Source organism: Arvicola amphibius, chromosome 13 (assembly GCF_903992535.2).
Source record: "Arvicola amphibius chromosome 13, mArvAmp1.2, whole genome shotgun sequence".
In the NCBI taxonomy this organism is placed as follows: Eukaryota; Metazoa; Chordata; class Mammalia; order Rodentia; family Cricetidae; genus Arvicola; species Arvicola amphibius.
Genome location: NC_052059.1, coordinates 17290492 through 17313255, shown reverse-complemented (window position 1 = coordinate 17313255; position 22764 = coordinate 17290492). Strand labels below are relative to the sequence as shown.

Sequence of the window (22764 nt, the reverse complement as noted above, 5' to 3'; positions counted from 1 at the left end):
GCATACAAGTGTATGTTAGTGAAATAAAACAGAGTTTTTCCTAGTATTAGAGAAGATAGATAATTATGTTCTCAGAGTTCTTGCAATTTTCTCCTTTGTGGCCATTTAGTACTTACATATTTTACAAGTCATTTTGTAAGCTGTAAAATGTTTAAACCTTTGGGTTTTCTTTTATTTAAAAAATAAACATTCAAAAACCTCTTTGAGGAAAAGATAATGCAGTAAACAAAATACATGTATGTTAAAATTTTATCAAAACAAATCACAAATTTGAGCCACTTGCCATCTTCATGCCGCAGGTACTGGTTCCCGCCTCTGTCTCTAGCTAAGGACCACGCCTCTCCTTCATCACTCTCACAGAACTCTACCATGCTGTTCTTATCCAGCTGCACCCACGTCCCTTCAGAACTGGTCACCTGGTGCACAACAGAAAGCATGATCGATTGGCTTGATTCTTTCAGGGCACCCAGAATGAAAACCAGTAAAAAGCTTAAGTGATTCTTAGCAACATAATGAATGACTCCAATACTTTTGTACTGTGAAATTAGTTTCTGAAATTAAGACCACAGCCTGAGGTAAGACAGAATTAAAAACTTCTGTAAAATAGTTTATTTAAGCCATTAATTAAAACATTATCTCTAAAGGATAAAGATCATTTCTGAATAATTTTAATATGCTTAAAACCCAAACTCATCTTTTAGTCTAAAATGTCCTGACAAAACTTACTTATTATTACTAAGTTATTGGTGACTACAGTATAATGTGAAATGACCCTAACCCTAAGAATAGCATGACACACTACATCTTCAAGCTTATCTGTGGAGGCAAATGCCACAGTGGTCTAAAGAATAATTTTATTTGCTCAGGACTTCAGTGAGACCTGTGAATGGGAACAAAAAAATGAAAAATTTTGGAAGGTCACATCTCCATTCCAATTCATAGAAAATCTTTTCAGTGCTGACAAGCCATAACAGTACATTTATAATAGTGAAAAGATATATTCAAATACGGAACATTTACATACACAATACAACTTATTTGTTAATATAACAATACAAATAGCTTTCATGAGATAATTATGAGAATAACTTTTTTAAAAAAGCACAGAAAGTTATGTTACTATTTCCAATACAAGTAAAAGTCAACAATATGAACATTTAAGAACGTGAGGTGGAAATGACAATCTGGAAGAAAGTGAAACTTGATTATATTACATTAAAAAAGAGTATCATAAAAGTCATGAAGCTACAAGAATCCATACCTCTCCCACTGCTTTGACTTTGTTTCCCAGAACTAACATTCCAATTGGGATACCTCTAAGGTTAGGGCAGCTTCTGATGTTGTGACCTGAAGGTCCTGTCTTCACTACCTTGTACATGCCTGGTCCGCCTCTCAAGAATGGATTATCTTGTTCTTGCATTGTTGCTTCCTGTGGACAGCAGGAGTTTATGTCTTTGAAAAAGTCATCAGTATTAGTTTTAGGTTCCTGAAAATTTGAATAGGAAAAGAAAAATGAACAAAATATAATCTATTACTACTTTCATAATCCTATTAAGAACCTTTGAACAAGTCCACAATATTTCCAACTAAGAATACATAATTAAAATATTAGCAAATACTACTACTAAGAAACCTTTCAATTTTGAACACTGATATTCAAAATAAATTTGAGGAGAAAAAACCTGGCAGGAACAGGAAATTAAATGAATTTCTGTTTTTCTGTACCCCCAAATTTGAGAAATTCGACACCATAGTACATGAAATAATGCTTATAACATTTTAGCAAACCCAGTACAAATAAAATATCTTTCTGGATTTGCTAGACTACCACTACTACATATCAACACTGGTGGTAGAAAAAGAAAATAGGGAGCTACAACTCCAGCCTACAATAACCACATCTTACAAAAAAAAACCTTTAAATATAGTAGTTGGTACTTTATGATTTGTACTGAGAAGAAATAACCATGTGATGCATATAAAAATAGGATAAACTAAAAATAAAGTTACTTAAATAATGACAAAACTAGAATTACCCATGATAAACTTTTATAGCACCTTTCTATACAAGCATTTATGTATTAGCAGATACATGTGTATTCAACGAAGGCAATAGGCTATTAAAATAAGTACTGGGGCTAAAATATATGTAGATTCAGAAACTTTTATATACCTTGGTAATGCTAGAAACATAATGACTAGCTTTTTGATTGTTGTTCTGAGCCTAAGCCTTGCTATGTAATCCTGACTGGGCATAATTAATAATTCTCCTTATTTAGTATCCTGAGTCATGGGATCCCAGGTATGTACCTATAATCTAGGCTCCTCTCAAGAAACTGTAAATCACATGGTGCTAATGAAAGACCATAAAGATTTACTTAAACAAATACTATGGAAATAATTTATTCACATTTATTATAATTACACTGCATATATCAATAGCCTTTTCATATTGACAACTTATTGGAAATAATGACTTGGGAAGAATACTAGATTTTTAAGTAAATTAAACTTAAATTAGGCATTCATATTACTATGTATATATATTTGTAAAACATCTATATATATACTTTTATAATGAGAACATTAAAAATAAAAAGTATAATAGGATAAAACAGTCCTAATAGAATTACAAGAGCTTTGAGTAAACATCTAAACATTACTACTTGTCAATGGTAAATTTCAGTAAATACATTATGTCATAATTAGAGGAGGCAACTTGTAGCCCTATTTACAAATGCCTTTTAAAGTTGCATGTTGACATTAAAAATAACAGCAAGAGCACGACTGGGGCTGAAAAGACTTCAGTGTTATTTAGTGATCTTCTGGCAGCATTTACGAGATTTCACAGTAACTGCAACTTCAAGGGTAACAGTGGAGAGTAAGTCATGGCAAAGCTAATGATAATCGTAACCTAGCCATAAAATGAAATATATGAGAGACTTATTAAGACAATATTTTATCTAATCATTAATGAAGCTATATAAAATGAATAGAAAACAAGACATTTTTGGAAAATATAAAAGTAGTTCTTTTATAGTAAACTGTATGAAAATAATTGATGGACATAAAATCATGACTGTGTTTGCCATTGTAAAGCAATCTTAAAGTGTACATTTTTTCAATGCAGATAGATATGTGAGACTGTATACCAAAATATAAAATTGGTGAATTTCAACCATATATATGTATATATATATATGTATGTATATTGATTTCTCATTAAATTCCCGACCCCTAATCTAAAATAAATATTCAAAAGGTCAATTTGAAAGAGTAGGCTGGGGGTAAAAAGAAGTGTAATAAGGTCACAACACCACCGCCTACATAACTTCTTTCTGAAAAAAGTAGCTTGCAAAAAACTGTTGGAGAAGCTCATCAGAAAACCACTGCACCCATGAAGCCATGAAAAACTTCATTTAGAATGGTAAGATACGTCTGAGAAAAATGAGAGGGGAAACTGCAGTACTTTGCAGACTCCTCCTCCCTCTGGTAAATTTCAGTTACTAATCCTAAGCAAAACCTCACAGACACAATGTAAAACCTGTTGTACATGCGGAAACACCTGGACAATGTACAATTGTTCCTTACAGTAAACTCACCTGGGGGAAAAAAGCTTTGGAAGTCCATGAAAATACGTCCAAATCCCTGACTCCTTGGCTAGCATTAAAGATATTCTGAGTGACAAAGTTTAAGAAAGAAAAATATCAAAGGGAAAGGGATCAGAGTATCATCCGCAGAAGACACGCACACAGTCACATTTCTGAACTCCAACACAGCATGAAATAGTATTTTCCTGAAGTGAAACTGAAGCCGCCTGAGTAAACCACAAGGTTTTGTCAAAAGCTCTCCGTAGATATAGTGTGTCATGCCATTTACTAACATCAAGAGCCAGACTTGGCTGGAAGGCTTAAGAGTTAGTCACGAAGGAAACCTTGAATTCCCTTAAATGAGAACATTACTTGTTCAAGTACAAGCCAGATTTGTTTTATAACAGAGTGCAATCTGTTGTTTTATACAGATGTCAACAATAGAAACTACATAGAAAATGTACCTCTTACAAATAATGGCACGTGTGGCCATCACTTTTAATATCAAAATTAAAAAAATCAACCCAAAAGAAAAACAAGTCATTAAAGTACTTTTTCTTCCTTCTATTAAGTGGAAGAAAAAAAAAAAAGAAAAAGTAAAAGAAAAAGATAGAAAGGAAGGAAGAAAGCAAGTAAGAAAGAAAAACCAACCTTTGGAAAAATTTGCAAAAATTATTAGCGAATATTTTAAGAAAAGCATAAAGAAATGCAAGTTGAATCTTATAAAAAGACAAGTAACTGGTTCATCTCAGAATTTAGGAAGTAGAATGTACTCTTCTAAAAGTACATTCTAAATTCTAAAGAATTCTAAAAGTAGTCTGTTAAATTAGGACAATTAATTCATTACAATATGGTCCTAAAAGTAAAAGTATTTTCACAAACACTCTAATGACAATTACATGACACACGTTTTACACAGATACACCATATTATCAACCTATAGTTAATTTTACCTGAAACTAAATATTATTCAGTGTGCAGCAACCCCACAAGTATATTGCTTATGTAAAGACTGTTCACAGTTTATTTCATTTGGACAAAAGAGGGCATTCAAGTGTTAGTTGAAGTATCTATCACTGAAGACTTTAACATGGAAGAAAAAAATAAAAATTCCTAATCACTTAAGTCATTTTAGACAATGAGAAGGTATTGGCTTTCTATCTCTATTTCCTTAAGGTATGTGTGGGTGAATACAGTAACATATATACACACGCACAACACACATGTATAAGTACTAATTATATCAGATACATAAAAATGAGTTTCTAGTAATGTGCCTACAAATTTAAAACAAAACTGAAACCAAAGTTGTCATTCCCTTAATTTTAGAACACGTTGTCAATAGGTCCTCTTTCTTTAGATAAAACAAAAACTTCATAAAGCATTCCAAAATGCTATTCTGAGAAAAAATATATCCATATTGGTTGATCACTGTAAACAAGAACTTCTGGAGTATTTGTTCCATGGCTGTTCTCCCTCCCAGAAAATAGTGATGCAGATAGCTTGATATAACACAAAATCAAGATTTTCAAAGTATCTCACACTCATTATACATTACTTTAGTACTAAAAGCAACACGAAAAGCAAGTGCCAAAACAATGCATATTGATTCAGAATTACAGACTAAATGTAGTGATTCTTTAAGCTTATAATCTTTTAATTTCATCATGCAACCTTGTGTCTGTTAAGTCAGTAACATGTACAATGATATTTAAATTGATGTAGCTACTAGCTTTGGCAACAGATTGCCAATGTAATAAATTTTGTATATTATAATTATATATAAATTCTAATTTTACACATTTTTCCTTAGTTCCTACAGTTGAAGAAAATTCTTAGACTATGAAAATTTAATGTAAATTTAAATTATTTGTCAAGAATTAAGACATTTGCTAAATTGAAATTAGGAGATTAAAAATGAAAGAACTGAAGAATTTTCTTTTGAAGACTTAGGAATATTTTAACTAATGATATGAATGCTTACCCAAATAGCAATTTATTTAAAGTCTCAATTCCTGATTATTACAAAAGATAAAGTTTTCATACTATATAACTTCAAAGCTTAATATGGCACCCCAAAGATGCACAAACAGAATAATTTATATTAATTCATTCTTAAATTCTATTTTAAAGACAGATTTTTTTCATTAGAAAGAGCATATTAACACATATTAGAAACCTAAGTAAATTAACCTGCAGCAACATGCAGTTCTAAAATAACTATTTCTTAAGTCAAAGAAGACTTTTTATAAACTAATAATTATTGGCATGAAAATGTATTATTTAATGCACCAAATGTTTGTAAAAAATCATTCTACAAGAAAAGCAGAGCTAAGGGTTGCTAATTTTAAGGCAGAAAAATACAAGAAAATCAAAATTGTACATGTATAAAATATTACAGTATTACTTTAACTGTCTTGACCTCATTCTCATTAAAAAAAATTAATGAATGAAATAGTAGAGTAAAATAATCTAACATCACACTTATACTGCATTAAATAATTATCACTTAATATTTATTAATGATCTCTAATATTTATTAATTATTTAACAATTATTTATTATTAAGAAATAATATTATTAGCATTAAAATAGACTAATACAGAAACACAAACTGACTCACAGACAAAAAGAAGGAAACCTCAAGTATGTCAAACCTGAACTGTCAGGCATTAAGGATTTCAAAAGAATGTCTATAAAACACAAGAAATATTTGCTAACTAATTCATAATGCTACAAGAGAATCACAAGCTGGCAATGTTTCCTTTAATTCTTCTCCAAATCTTCAGTACTCCTAATTTTTTAATATCACTGTACTTTCTCTAGGTGAGGAACAACTAGTCTGGATAGGAAGTGATCTGCACACATGCATGCAAATGTTCAGACACCCTCATTGTTTCTGCAAGAACTCAGAATACACTCACTAGCTTTCCTTGATAGTTATTCTCTTTTCGCTTCAATATTCCTTACAATGTATATTTGACATTTTGACAAAGTACATAAAAAACTGGGAATTTAAGTTTGAAGTCATGAAAACCTCCAATTATAAAAATAAACTCATTTCAAAAAGTTAAGCTTTCATTCTAGGCCAGCAAATGTCTCCTATGCCATATGTATCTCTCTTTAGTTATATTTTCCAAGAGGTATAAAATTTTATTGTAACTAATATGTTATAGCAGCGGTTCTTGACCTATGTATTGTGACCTCTTTGAGGGTAGTATATCAGATATCCTGCATATTAGATGTCTACATTACACTTATTAATGGCAGCAAAAATACAGTCATGAAGTAACAATTTACAGTTAGGGGTCACTAGAACATAAGGAATTGAATTAAAGGGTCACATTATGCTTTATAGTTTTCAAATTGCAGAAATTAGTTTATTAACTGATTTTTATGTTTATATGTGTATGTTGTCAACGTGTGTATGTGTATGACCTCAGGTGTCATCCTCAGGACTGTCTACCTCCTTTGAGATCTCTCACTGGCCTGGGGTTCATCAATCAGAACAATGAGTCCTAGGGATAAGCCCGTCTCTGTGTCCCCAGAGTTAGAATTATAAGAGCTTTTATCAGCTTGCCCTGAAGTTTTATTGGAGCTCTGGAGACTGAACTCAGGACCTGCCACCAGACAAGAAAGCTTACAGGCTGAGCCAACCCCTCATAGAACTTCATTTTTAAAACTTTCATTGACGTATTTACCATCAGTGCATGTTATAATAATTATCTTCATTTAATCACTAGTGTTACAAATATTCATACTTAAATTTGGCAGTTTATTCCAACTAATAGTGAGTTTTGTAATAGGTTCTATTACTTTGAATTACACAATATTCATTTCCGTCTTTTTTATTGGTAACTTTCCTTTCACATCTGCATTAGATGTTACCTCCTAAGTTAAGACATTCCATAGCTTATCACAAAACAAAATGACTGATAATGCAGCTATTTATCAATTTATAGCTATACTTATCTGTTCATTATACCAAAGCAAACTAAACATAAAAACAGACCCCTTGGAACCACACTAAGCTATAGCACCTGTTCCACTAATATTTAAAATCTTGGAAAAATTAGAACAATACATTTAACAAGACAGTGTCATAGTAAGAATGACATGAAACAAACAGGTGAGAAGCACCCATACATGTCAGGAATTATTTTAAGCAGAATGATTATACCAGACAAAAGCACTCAAATTAGTTATCAAGTAATACTGACAGACTACTATGAGTAATACTATAGACACAAGAAACATTAGTAAGAATATTTTTTTAGTTCTTACCACTAAAGGATCTTAAAAATTAAAATAAGACCCACGCATGCACATGTGCAAGCATTCACACACACACACCACAAATGGTTTGAAGATAAAGAAACCTAAATTCAATAAATAGTGGTAGTGAGAGAAAGAAGAAAGCCCTTTCCACTCTTACAGATGACGTACAACTTGAAATAAGAGGGAAACTTCATGTACACAGTACCTATATGCTTTCTACCATACTGTTAACCAGTTATCGATTCCCAAGTCTACCACACCAGTGCTACTATTAGTGATGTCATATGGAATACATAGTGAAGTAAAAAATTCATACTTTGTAGTTAAACCAATAAAGCAGTGTGGTTATTACCTATTTCGTGACACAGCACTCTAGCATACAATGACTTAACCAAATACTGCAATATCAAGGAACTGCAATGGTTCTCTCAATCTAAGATTATATGGAATACAGTCTAAAAGTAACATCTTACATTAACACAACAGTACTGTAAGTCAAAACGTAAGGGATCCAGAGATAGACATAACACAGAAATAACTGCCAACGATCAACAGAACAAGCCAATAATTATACCTATTTCTGAATGTATAGTAATTCTATTTTCTTAACTATTGGGTTGGAACTCATTGTAAATAATAAAAAAAGGGGCAACCATTTTAACTTCCTACCTCTTTGAGAGTAATTCATTAAGTTTAGTTTTAATTTATTTCTTACTGTTAGTGACAGATCAAAATAAGCACGAGGAGCCTTACCCTTGCCAAATTCCACTTTCATTACACTGAAGCCCTTAAGTATTCAAGCACTTTTGAAGTAAAAATGCTATAGGTATGAATTACCTCAGAACTGAAAAGCCTTAATTAAAGAAAGATCTATAATGCGGGCAGAGTGTAACTATGATGCTTTCAAAACCATCTTTCACTTACGTCAACAGGGACCAGAAGGCTCTTGCCAAGATGCTGATTAAAAGAGAGGCACCAGGCTTCAGTGTAACCGTTCATGTTAGGAACATACTTCTTTATCGTCTCATCATTCAATCTCAGCCACACGCCATCATCATTGTGGATCTAGAGGAAGAAAAAACCAAGCCAGTTTGCTTTCCTGTAAGAAGCAAATGAGGACTACAAATAAGCAAAGCAGGCAAAGAAGGGTAGAAGTGGAGACTGTACATCTAGTTTTAGAAGATAAATGTGTGAGAACTCCCAGCAAGGAATACCAAAACAGTAAGGTCATGGTTAGATTGTGAAAGCAACTTCTCCCAGGAGTTAAAAGCAAAAAGAAATCACACACAGATTAAATAATTTAATGGCCAGCACAATGAGGACTTGATGGGTTGAAAAAACGTAACATAACAAAACAAACAAACAAAAATAAGGACTGGAGAGATGGTTCACTGGTTAAGAACACTGGATGTTCTTACAGAGGACTCTGGTTTGATTCCCAGCACCCACTTGTGTTCCACAAGCATCTGCAATTTTGGTTCCAGGGGATCTGATGCCTCTACTGGTACCAGACACACATGTGGTACACAGTCATACATCCAGGCAAAACACCCATACACATAAAATGATAAAATAATAATAAAAAACAAATATAAGACACAAAATTGGGTAGGTTGGGAAGGGGAGATGGATCTGGGAGGAGTTAGGGAGGGAATAAATGATCAAAATACTATAAAGACAATTTTCAAAGAATTGATAAAAAATGAGATAAAAAGGTTCCCCAAGTGGTTTAGAACCCAGTAATATTAAAACATAGTTTCCTTCTTATTGTGTAAACATTAAAAATAGCGTCCAAAATAAATTACTAATACATATTTATAAATTACCTCATCAATAAAAGTGATAGTTCCATTGACTTTCACTATGCCAATCTGCTCACTCTGAAGGGAAGGGTGGCTCCGGATACGAAGACCAGCACTATCCTTGGCCACAAATTTTCGAATCTGACAACAGAAAAGATATGGTAGTGATAGAGAAAACACAGACTGTCTATTTGCTAAGTAGCATATCATAAAATCAACAGGCCTGAAAGAACTACAATCCCCAAAAGTTTCCTCACAATCATCTGTAGTTGGTTTCCTTCTGCAAGCAATTAATTATCAGTTACTATAACAGCAATAAAAGTACATTCTAAGTACTGAAGAATATTGGATACTGAAATTATTAATATATTTGTGATTTCCAATTTTAAGTATTCATGACATATAACAAAAATATAAAAGGTGACTTTTTAGAAGGTTATGATAAAATTCCATTATCATTTTTTTGTTTTTAATAGTTTACACTAATTCCTTTATCTAGTTTTTAGATGTAAGGAAATTAATGTTTCTTTTAATGGTACCGAGCATTTTAACCTTGAAGTATACTTTCTCTTAATACTACACTTTTAATATCAGAAAGTACATAAAACTATTAAAGAATACACAAAGAAACCAAAAAGTAAAATTCTACAATTTGAAATGATTAACTATTATGAATGACTCTTCAGACTGATCTAGGGACACTGAGAATTCAAATACTAAAATAAATCAAGTAAAATATTAGCCACTTGAGGGCTACTTTGAGGCATCAATGAAAAATATAAAAGCCTTTGACAATTCCCCTCTTGATTTTACCCTCCCTTACCTTATTTGGTTGAGGGTCAGCCTTTGGCTTGACCAGCTGAGTTCCTGGTGGGATCATTCCCTTTGGTGGATCTTTTACTTTTACTTCGAGGCCAGCATCTGTAAGAAAAGTAGTATAATTATAGTATTTGACTACAAAAGGTAGAGGAATTGCGAAATCTAACCATATCATAGACTATTTTATTTTTTATGTTATGTGAATGGATGTTTTGCTGCCGTGATTGTCTGTTCACCACATTCATGCCTGGTGCCTGCCAAGCCACAAAAAAGCATCACACCCTCTGGGACTGGAGTTACAGCTGGTTGTGAGCCACCACGTGGGTGCCGAGAAGTGCAATTGAGTCCTTTGGAAGAGCATTCAGCACCTTTAACTCTTAAGTCATCTCTCCAGCCCCATATCACAGACTATTTAACTGGAACATATGGAATGCTCCTACACAGGTTCAGAATGATAAGAAGCCCTTTTGTGCCAAGTTCTATCCAAGAGCAAGAGGTCACAACACTATTCACTACCCACAGTGGTAAGCTCTGTGACTAACAGCATGATGGCCAGATGACAGGGTGATAAAATGTAGTAGTTAGGAGGTATGAGATTCTCGTATTATACCACCTGAGTTCTTACATAAGCACCATCTAACTTATGTGCCTCAATGTTTTCATGTATGAGACAGGAATGACAATACTATTACACCACATTATAAGAATTAAAAAATATCTACCCAACAATGTACATGTATTAAATGTTCAATAATGCTAGCTATGATTATTATTATTATTATCTGCCCTTGTCTGTGGCCAAGAAAGGTGCTAGATTAAAGAGATCTTAGAAAAAGGCTGAGTTAGGACAAAAGGAGCAAGAGTCGAGTAGGATGCCTCTAAGTAAATGTGCACCTCTACTTCAGTTTCAATATAAAGCACACACCCATTATCTTTACTCCACTACTGCCTGAGATTGAAGACTTTATCTATTAAAGCCATTCCTAACAGCCAGTGCTTTAAATATTTTTAACAAGAATTATGTTTCATTATAATTTTCCTTTTAATGGAAAATGAATTCTTCTCTCATACATTACATCCCAACCAGTTTCTCCTCCCTCCACTCCTCCTAGTGCCTCTCTACCTTCCCCTTCCCCCAGATCCACTCAAGCTCCATTCTTCTTCAGAAAAGAAGACACAACAGCTAAAAAGGACAAAACAAGATACAATAAGTGAAGGCAAAAGCCCTCATATAAACAGACTGGACAAGGCAACCCAAGAGGAAGAAAAGAGTCCCAAGAATAGGCAAAAATGGCCAGAGACACACCTGCTCCCTGATGTATGCTGTGAATACCATTGGTTAATAAAGAAGCTGTTTCAGCCTGTGCAGGGTGGTATAGAGCTAGGCGGGGAAAACTAAACTGAATGCTGGGAGAAAGAAGGCAGAGTCAGAGACACCATGGACCGCCAGAGAGGAAAGACACAAGCTGCCAGCTGGAACCTTGCTGGTAGGCCACGAGCCTCGTGGTAAAATATAAAATAATGGAAATGGGTTAATTCTAGTTTTAAGAGTGAACTAGAAATATGCATAAGCTAATAGGCCAAGCAGTGTTGTAATTAATACAGTTTCTGAGTGGTTATTTTAGGGCTGAGCAGCTGGGAACGAGCGGCCTTCTTACAACAGCTCCCACTAAGAGGAGTCCCATAAAAGCAACAAGCTAATAGCCATATCATTTTTTTTAAAAAAAAATGTTTCTCTTTTTCCCTCTCCACTTGGCTGTCCCTTTTGATAATAAAGGAGACTGTGGCAAAGACTATGAACTAAAATCTGTCTGCTGTTACAGTTCCTAACATATTGTGTACATATTCTATATACCTAATGGGAAGAACCTCTATCTCAGGAGCCTCCTCTCCATTCCTCACCTTTTGCTTTTCCTCACTTTCTTATCCCCTATCTAGTTCACAGCCTATTCCTCCTTGGAATCTGTACAGAGGGAGCACACACAATTGTTTTCTATGAAAATCTGGATGACCTCACTTAACGTAATACTTTACAGATCCATCCTTTTTCCTGCTGAGTGAAATCCTATTGTGTATGTATGCACATTTTCATTTTCTATTTTTCTGTCAGTGAACATTTAAACTGATTCCATTTCCTTGTTATTGTGAATGATGCAGAAATCAACATGAAAGTGTAAGTGTCTCTCTATTACTAATGCTTTGAAACTCCTGCTGAAATCTGTATGTTTGGACTTCTATTATACTTAAGTAACTTTTACTTGTCCATTTAATCTCAGCAACACAAATTTTTAATGCTTGGGAATATTTTCTCTCATAAAAGGTTTTAGCAATGCGGTGAAATAAAAGAGATTGTGACAAAGACTTGTATAATTTACATATCTGGTGGCATACAGTTACAAATTTTAATGCCAAAACATAAAGAACCTCTCTCTGAATGTGGCTGACAGTGGAGGAGGACTGAGAAACCAAGGACAACGGCAATGAACATGAACTCTACAGCATGGACGGGCTCACTGTGAGCCTTGTCAGTTTGGTTGCTCACCTTCCTGGACTTAGGGGGAGCTGGGAGGACCTTGGACTTAACATAGTGAAGGGAACCCTGATGGCTCTTTGTCTTGGAGAGGGGTGGAGTGGGGGTATGGGTGGAAGGGAGGGGAGGGAAGGGGGAGGAGGAGGGGAGGAGATGGAAATCTTTAATAAAAAAAAAATGAGAAAAAAAAAGAAAATAAACAGCTTACAGTACAGCTTCCCAAAGGTTATTAAAATGCTATTTTACTATTACAGTTATCCTTTGATGACATCAACATATGACATTTTTATTCTACTATTATCCTGTTACACAATGAAGCATTAACACATAAAAGAAATCAATAGTTTTTTTTTCAAATTTAGTGGGAATAAAATCTTATATAACAACATCTACTAAGTAGCCACTCTATGCAGGCACTATATCAAAACTGGGAGATCAGAGGTGGACTATATGGTATCAGCTCCAACCAGGAGAGAATGACTGAAGAGGGGGAGACGAGGCACGTATAGGATAGTGCAGGGATAAGGAGGACATCACACCTCACTGACACACTAGAAAATGGGGCAAAGACTAATGATAGCTACAATGAGTGATCCGACACCATGAATTATCCTCAAATGATATGATCTTTGCAAAGTATTAATTAAATGTTCATTTTGAAAGAAGAAAATGAAGACCCAAAGAAGTTATGAAACCTTTTTATATGTATGACACAAAGAGCAAACAACACAAGGATGATCTCAATTCTAGTTCTTTGCAACAACTATTATTTAAAATGATTTTTACCTATTTCAATGCCATCAATGGTAACATGAATAGTGTAGAGGCCAATAGCCCCTGGCGTCCAGTTTGCACAGTAAGTCCCATCATTATTGACACGAATTAACATATTTTCACTGGGCCTGAAAAAACAAAACAAAAAACAGGTGGATATCAAAAAATTTACTTTTGATTATGCGGTTAGGATCATTTGGTATTTGTATTATCATACTGCCTGGCAATGCTGAGCCGTTATAGTATGCTCCCAAGCATAAACAAGGGAATGGCACTTCTTTTTCACCTTAAAGCCCCAACACTTTGGCTTTCCTTCTCTCGGCTGAAAATGATTTCACTTTTCCCTTCTGAGAAAATAGAAGCAATTGGCTCTAATCTCCACGAAGGAATCAGATTGTTAAGTCTATTTTGCCTCATTTTATTTCTCCTGTTCCAATTGATGGAAAAAACGTGGCTCTTTATCCAAAGCTAGTTTTTCCATTTGAACTGTGAATCTGGTCTCCTCAGTTACCTTACTTTCTCTCACTCATCATTTATGTCTCCTACTCTACTCGGCCCTTTTTATTATCGTAAAATCTTTAGAATTTTCAATCTTAACCCTTGCGCCTCTCTAAGAATACTCTTTTCTAAAGAAGTCTTTTGTCTCTTCCCCTACACATGGACACTTACCTAAGACTGCCACTCTCCCTCCGTTTCTGTCTTCTACACCTGACTGTTCCTAGTACTCTGCTCCTAATACTTTCACTCAATCAGTCAATCAACCAATGGAAAAAACAAAACAAAACAAAAAACAAAAAAGGTGAGGTTCGTTGGTTAAGTCAAAGATCAATTTTAAAGATCACTCTATGAACTCATGCTTACGAAAAACAAAAAAAAAAAAATAAAAGGACAACTGGTCATGGCAGCTGCTGACATCAGCCACTGGTGTCCTCTCATCCTTGACCTAAAGGCCATTTCTTCTTCCTCAGCAGTCTCTTGGTAGCACTTATTGGTTGGTAACTCTCACTTTTCTGAAGCCCTGTTCCCTGGCTTCTGTGACTTCCTTCTGGCATTCCTTTCACCTCATTAGTCATTCATTTCAAGTGTTCTGTTGGTTTCTACTTTTCTGACTGTACTTTAATTTACAAAACACCCAGGGATTGAGTCTAGATTTTCTTTTTTTTTTGAATCATCTTTTTAGTTGGTTAATAATCTATCTATTAATGTTAAATACCATTTCTATATATGACTGCCAAATTTACTTTTCCCTTGACCTTCAACTATTTGCAATTTCGGTTGTATCTCTACTTAAATATTAAATATCTGGGAAGAAATATGGAATCTCATATCTAACAAAAAGCTCCTATTTCTCACTAATCAAATACATACTTTATAGACCAATACAACACAGGAAAGATATAAATACCTGCTTATTCTTAGGAATTGCTGATTGTCATAAAAATTAAAATATATATCAGGAGTCAGTAAACACTTTATGTAACAATTTGTTTCTTAGGCAAAAAAGTCTTTGTGGTAACTACTTCCTGTGATCATTGCACTGTAAAAGTAGCTACTGACAATGAGCAAAGTTGTGTTATAGTAACATTTATGAGAACATGCAGCCACCAGGTCAGACGTGCTGAATCTTTCCCGGTAAGACACCACTCGTGGTGTTACAGTCCTGAAACTTGCTCTGTAGACTAGGCTAGCCTCAAACTCACAGAGATCCTATTGCCTCTACTTGCTGAGTGCTGGGATTAAAGGAGTACACCACCATGCCTAGCTAAAGTGTTTTTAAAAGTACTTTTCCTGCCAGAAATGCTGACAAATATCTATCCCCTAAGCTTATGGGACTCTGTAACAGGAACATCACAAATTCTGGGCCATCTCAAACTATAGAGCAAAACCTTGTTTCAAAATCAAAATAAAATAAAACAAAACAGAAAACAAAAACTCGTAACAACAAGACCCAAATTTCCCCTAAAGCTTCAAATATAACTTAAAAAACATGCTTAAATCTAAAACTAACAGAATAAAACAGAGGTTGAAAAAAAGGGAGACATCAAAACTAACACAAGTGCAATACAGAAATCTCTCTACAACTTGCTGGGAGACATGGAATAATTAGACAGCAAAGCAGCTGGCAGGGTTGGCACCCATTGCAATCCTAAGCATTCAGAGGCAGAAATAGGAAAAGAATGTTTAAGGTCAAGCTGGGCTACATAATTAGATCCTGCCTAACAAAACAAAACAATAATAACTGTTAATAGGGAAAAAAAAAATGAACCAGGCAGAAAATTACACTAATCCATCTAGACTACCCCATGTATACAGTTTAGGAACTTAATATTCTTTATCTGGTATCTTCGTTTTATGTTGTGCATTAGTAGTATTATAGTTGACTAAAAATAAATGACACTAGAAAATCTACATTGTATAAAGGAACACTTTATTAGAGATTTCAAGATGCTGTAGTAAAAAGTCATTTAAGAAAAGAAGGTTAGGTGTCCATTCTTGGTATGGGCATTTTATTTGTTAGCATGTGTTATCTTGTTGAGGTACTATTCTCCCTGGTACAAAATGACTCCATTTAAACTCGTGTGTGTGTGTGTGTGTGTGTGTGTGTGTGCGTACATTTTACTAATTTTTTGAATCCATATGTGTAACTGCCCTGCTTTGTGTTTTGTGTGGAAAAGAGGTTCCTGGAAGTCACCAACACCTCTCACCCTTATCGTTCTATCCCCCTCTTCTGTGAAGATCCTTGAGCCTTGTGAGGGATGTGATACAAAACAAAACAAAAGCCCAGCCCACTTTAGGCTGACTACTGCATACTCTCTTGCTCTCTACATGTTTACCAGCTGTGAGTCTCTGTGTTAATTGCAATCTACTGCAAGAAGCTTCTTAGATGAAGCCCATATATGTATGTACATGCATACACATACATATACAGGAAGCTTCTATGACAGTAGTTTTCACATGATTCTTCAAAAGGTCTTTAATGTTTGCTATTCCTCCCCATGTTCTACACTGCCTTCCCATTCTCTAGTCCTTTTAATCCATTGGTTCCCTTATTCCCTTTCAGCTTTATGTTAGTGTATTCTATGTCCCTACTCGAGAATGAACCCCACCACGCCGACACCTCCATGAGCCCTTACTAGTTTCTAACCACTATCTCTTTTTGAGCTATTGACCAATAGAAAATCACAGACCGATAAACATTACAAGTTACTGCCATTGCTCTTGGCTACTCTCTGAAACTTCTTAGGTCTTATCACCCTATTTTGAAGGCATTACATATTTGAGTTATAAAACACAGAGAAATGAAGACAGTGACTGATCTGGAAGTGGAAGGCATATTCATCAATCTCATCCAGCTGAGAATCCTGAGAGATAATGTAAAGACAAAGATATGCCCATTGGTCAACAATGACACAAATATCACGGGACAACCCATTTCTGATTGGATTTAAGTCCTGCTCCACAATGTGAAAACCAGAACTGGTACCATTAATGGGGCCAAGAACCTGTGGCTAGGGAGGTCGTAAGTCATATGGGAGAACTAATTACTATTATTCTGCTAAATGGACATGGTATTGAAATGACTACTGATTAAATACTGATAAATATACTCATAGATCTCAAATCTCATCCAAAAAGCTTCTTATGGTAGGCAGCAATTAAAAGAGACTCACGACTGGCAAACATGCAGACTGAAGGACTTTGGAGCGATCAACCTAAAATAAGCCTTTTATTTTATTTTATTTTATTTTATTTTAAATAACACCTCTCACTAGGCTCAGGGATCGCCAGGGAAGAAGGGGATGGAATGGTAAGGGCTCGAGGTGGTGGATGACTTCCAGGAACCTCTTTTCCACAAAAGACACAAAACAGGGCAGTTGCACATATGAACTTAAAGAATTAGCAAAAAATATTTTAAAACAAAAGAAAATAAGAATGGAATTTTTGATGATTTCAGTTTGGATTATTAGGTTTTAGTTTTAGCAACACTTTGAGAAAGCAATTTTTACCTTTTAGGAGTTGGTGATGCAAAACGCAGTTCTTCAAATGAGTAGTTTTCATATACCTATAAGAAAGAGACAAGGAACATTCATGCAATGCTAGAATATCTAGTAAAGGAACTGAGAACACTATCCATCTACACAGGAAAAAAAGAAAATGGCAAGACCACTTGAAAAATGAATTCCATATTTGATAGAGACCCAAATGAAAAACAAAACCAAATCAAAAACTTCATGATATGATTGTTAATATTGTCAACTTGACAAGGCCTAGAGTCACTAAAGAGACAAATGTGTGGCTGGCTATATCTGTGAAGAACTTTCTAGATTGGGTTAACTGAGACAGGGAAAGAATTTCCAAGTGTTGATCATAATAAAAAGGAGAAAATAAGATAAGCAAGCAGCAGTGTTTATCGCTCTGCTTTTTGAATGAGGATCAAATTTGTGCAGTCTGCCTCCTGTGCCTGCAACCATGCCGCCCCACCACGGTGGATGTTGTAAGCAGAATAAACCCTTCTTTCCTTAAATTGCTCATCAGGAATTTTGTCATAGCAACAAAAATTTAGTTTGCAAAGATTTAAAAATAGAAATCATTCAGGTTTATTAAAAATTTAAATATCCCTTAAACAAAGATAGCACAAGAGAAAAGTCTTCACATGGAAGAAGAGGATTTTTAAATGACGTAATTAAGTAGGCTATGCATCCTCAATATATAGGCCAAGTCAATCCACAGACAGAGAAAACACAGCAGAAAATGGAGTAGAGCCAATGTACTGAAGAATAAATGTAAAGTTCAATGAATAATGGAGACATTATTTAACTAAAACGGAAAGTAAGGAAACACAAATTAAAAGAACAATAGTCCTAGAACAGTCACAATTACAGTTCAGAAAAACCAAGTGCTCAAGAGCACAGTGGCTGGCAGCAGGAGAAAGTCTGGTAATGTTTAACACAGTCTAGACATGTTTCTTCCTACAACCCAGCAATTAGATTACTAGAGATATATGTTAGAGAAACTCTTGATGATTCACAGAATGAGACAAAACAAGGATGTTTATTTGAGGATAGTTCATATTAAATGTCCAGCAATAGGAAAATGGACAAATTACAGAACAGTAAGCAACTATATCCCAGCAGAACACGCAAAATATAATACCACAATAGAAAACTTTGCGACACAAAATAAATTCATTATTAGTGGCTAATTTTATATTTACTAAAGTACACACATGAGAGAAAAGAGAGAGAGAGAGAACGGTCGTTCAATTTAGGATATCCTCTAAGAAAGGTGTGGAATGGACTTGGGAATGGAATGGGACTGTAAAAATGTTTCTTTATAAGCTGGCAGGTACTGCATTAGTCTTGTAAAAGTAGTAATTTTTTTTACCTATTATGGCAAAATGTAAAGACAAAAATGGAGAGTGTACAATAAACTTAGCACATTATCCCTGATACACTGTATACCTGCAATATTACCAAATGAATCATTATTTTTCACAGTTCAAGATCTTCAACGTCTCATACCCTAGCTTCCCAGTACTTATGAAGAAGAGTACACCAGTTACTTCTACCAGTACTTTTTTTTACCAGTTCGCCTTCCTTCCCACCTCTTTTCTTTCCCACAGGAGTGATTCAGAAATTATCCAGTTGTTTTCATGCGTCTATAGGTTGTACACTAGAGAAATGTAACCTAAGGCTGATTTTGCGGAGTTTCTACAGTATTCAACAGCTGGGGACCCAGGTTCCCAGACTCTGTACAACTTCTCCATATTTTACTCCACCATTGTCAACCACACACCCATAATTCATTAACAGATGAACATATTTTGTTTTTCTATCCTCTAATATAGGACTCACTGCTGAATGAGTGTACAGTATCTGTGAACAGTTAGTAGAGAACATCTGCCCAGACACCCCTTGGGTATAGTACTCTGGAACTGTTCTACCCTGGATCTTCCAGAATGCTCTTGAAGCCCCGCAGTCAGAGCAGGGACCTGATTTTCTGAAGACAGTATGTAAACAGAAAAGCATGTGTGAATGACAGCACCCCCACAGAAGCTACATCTTCAAAATGCAACCTTCTTCACAGTTCATTAACTGTGACATGTTTCAAGTGCTGCAGGCCCAGGGACAAATTACCATTTCTCTTGGTCCATCTTTAGCACTCTAAATAGTCATTTCTTGTTCACCTCTGTGTGATACTTGATATCCTGTGACTAACAGGTAAAGAAAATTTGGAAAGTATTATTTTAACAAAACCCTAGTTTCTGCCATCAAAGGGCTAAAATGTCAGACCACACCTAAGGCCTAGAGCAGAGTTCTTCCTGTTTTGTATAACCTATTTCTCTAATGTTTCCAACTTTAATTATGAATGTCATCTTTAATTTTCTACACTTTCTTTTCAGACCACTCTTCATTAGCTTTGAAGTAGTGCTGATACAACATCTTCAGTATCTCTTAGGTCTGTTCTGACTGATAATTCACTAGGGTAAGTCCTATCTACACTGTTATCATACTAATCTCTATAAATTACCAGCACAGTCATGCCTTTTAGCTACTCAAATCCAGATACGGCTCTCTGAAAATACCAAAATGACTAAATCCTGCAGGTTGACAAGGTTTAGTAACTCTGTCTCTTAAGATAAGTAAAAAGTTGAACAATTATTTAAAAACCCATTCAAAAGACATCATAAACTAAAAAACCTGGAGAAGTAGGGAATCTAAAGAGATGCGCTAATGTGGGAGCTGTAAAATCCTAAGGAACCTAAGAAAATCCTGAAGTCCTGAAGATGTGTGTTCTGGCAGATAAGCATTTTAGAGCATGAAACCCAGCATTAAGTCATCTCAGTTTGTTCTATAATAGCTGAGCCCCTCGACTATATAGTCTGACAGAAACTGATACAAAGCCTCTCTAGGTGAAGGAATAGCATTTAAAAATATATGCCGCAAATTTGACACTTAACAGCAATGCTCTAGACTTGTAATACTGGACCAATATGTGAATAACTGAAATGTTAAGTAAATCAATGGTCAAAGATGAATATTTCTGATAAATAAAAATAAATTACCTTCATCATTGTTATGGCAATGTATCGTGCCTCCTTGACTATCATTGGCTCATAGGAAACATCCAGCTTTGGTGATGCCAACCCACCGAAAGTCATGTCGGTGTTAGAAGGTGCTGCTGCTACTGCAGGACTGCCAGGAATCCGTTGAGACTTCTTTACTTGCTCTTGTTGCAAAGATGTTTTCTTCTGAGAAACAGGTACAGCTTTCACTTCCACCTATTCACAATAATATAAAAACCAAATACATATAATTACCCTTGACACATCAAAAAGAAGCCATTTACAATTACGAAGTCAATGATACAAGCTTTATTAACACTGGTTCACCACGGTCATTTCCATTTCCAGGAAGACCTTACCTCATTCTTACACTTGAACAGTGTAAAACAGAGGTGTCCTTACTTTAGAACAAATAATCAGGTTTCAAAACATAAAAATTAAGTCTATCATTAGTATAATATTGGGAAAGAAAACAGAAAGAATGTATACTGAATTCTTTCAGGAAGTAATATTATTTTATCAGATAATTCAAATATAAATACCTCTCATAATCACATCTTATTTGTAAAAATTTGTCTGAATTATTGATGTTAATAGTCTACAAAGGGGGCTGGAGAGAGGGCTCAGTGGTAAGAGCACTGGCTGATCTTTCAGAAGACCTGGCTTCAATTCCCAGCACCACATGGCATCTCACTACTGTAATTCCAGTTGTAGGAGATCTGGAACCCTCAGACAGACATACATGCAGGCAAAATACCAATACATAAAAAATAAAGAAATCTTAGAAAAATTAGTTTACAAAGGAAAATATTCTCATTAATAGAAATCTTTAGAATTGATGGTTTAAGATACACCAGAAATCTAAGGATGTCTGTTTACTTTGGGCAAGAAAAGCATAGTTAGACAGCATACTTCATAATTTAAGCTACTGATTTTAACAATCTAAACTTTGCAACTTAGTTTCTACAATGATAAAATGTGAATATCCTTCATCTACCTACTTTATACATAGGAATTTTCAAAGGCTTATTAAAATGCTGAAAATATTGATTGTTACTAACAACTTTTCATAAATATTTTGGAGAGTCTGTGAGTGTAATGTGGTGGCATAGTATGTTTAGTATGCATGAGCCAAAGAAAAAGGCAACACTTGCCAAGAACTATAACAAAAAGTTCTATTCTGCTTTTGCTTATTTGTATACTGCTAAAAAGAACACTTAAATTATAAGTAGCCCCATGTTTATAACACATACAACTAGCATATCATGTCATGGGTACTACTTTTGAGATTACCAAAACTAGTTAATCCAAAAATATGGATCACCCCACCCATTGTTCATGGGAGGAGGTTCAAGAGGGGGTCGGTATTTCTCAGTGTCAGTGTCCTGGGACTCTCAAGTATACCAGGCTGGCTGGCCAGGGAAGCACAGGTATAAATATAGAAGTATATTTGTAATCAAACGTCTTAAAGTTTGAAAGCATTTGTTTTCTGTCACATTTTGAACTTTAGATAGTGTTAAGATTCAAATGTTTTGTCTCAAACAACAAAGACAAGACAATACATAGGATATCATGCTGAGTGTATATGCATGTCACCTACCATACTGTAGGTGCTTCAGAGCACATGCCATTCACGACACAGACTATTTCCGTGAGCTGTTAAATGCTGATGTATGCTTAGTATCAGAGTCGGATGTTTTTATGTAAGTTTAGTTTTTCTGGTCTTATCAGGTGTGAACAATGAGTCAATCAATCATTTTTTACTGAGACAGATAAAAGACTACATTGCTATTGTGTTTTGTTCATGCTACATATTAAAGAAGGTATAAAGCAACTGAAATAGTTTTATTCAAGTGATATAGAAAAATTAGTGCTCTCAAACATAAGAAGGTTATGTGCCAGGTG

General features: G+C 34.8%; 1 protein-coding gene across 14 annotated transcripts in view; it reads right to left on the bottom strand.

The window, feature by feature from the left end:
• The window catches only part of Mycbp2 (MYC binding protein 2), a 233109-nt gene that overhangs the window by 66057 nt on the left and 144288 nt on the right, over nucleotides 1-22764 (bottom strand). For 7 of the 14 annotated variants that reach the window (XR_005283020.1, XM_038310598.1, XM_038310599.1 and 4 more), the window contains 9 exons: nucleotides 20860-21075; nucleotides 17801-17856; nucleotides 13806-13921; nucleotides 10494-10591; nucleotides 9695-9811; nucleotides 8793-8933; nucleotides 3603-3677; nucleotides 1262-1429; nucleotides 284-416 (listed from right to left, as the gene is read on the bottom strand). Coding sequence is in view for 13 of the 14 variants with exons in the window: in XM_038310598.1 (XP_038166526.1) it covers nucleotides 284-416; nucleotides 1262-1429; nucleotides 3603-3677; nucleotides 8793-8933; nucleotides 9695-9811; nucleotides 10494-10591; nucleotides 13806-13921; nucleotides 17801-17856; nucleotides 20860-21075 (1120 nt within the window). In the remaining variant the exon portion in view is untranslated. Of the gene's footprint in view, nucleotides 1-283; nucleotides 417-1261; nucleotides 1487-3602; nucleotides 3678-8792; nucleotides 8934-9694; nucleotides 9812-10493; nucleotides 10592-13805; nucleotides 13922-17800; nucleotides 17857-20859; nucleotides 21076-22764 lie in introns of all 14 variants that reach the window. The other 7 variants (XM_038310600.1, XM_038310602.1, XM_038310609.1 and 4 more) reach the window with 5 other exon arrangements.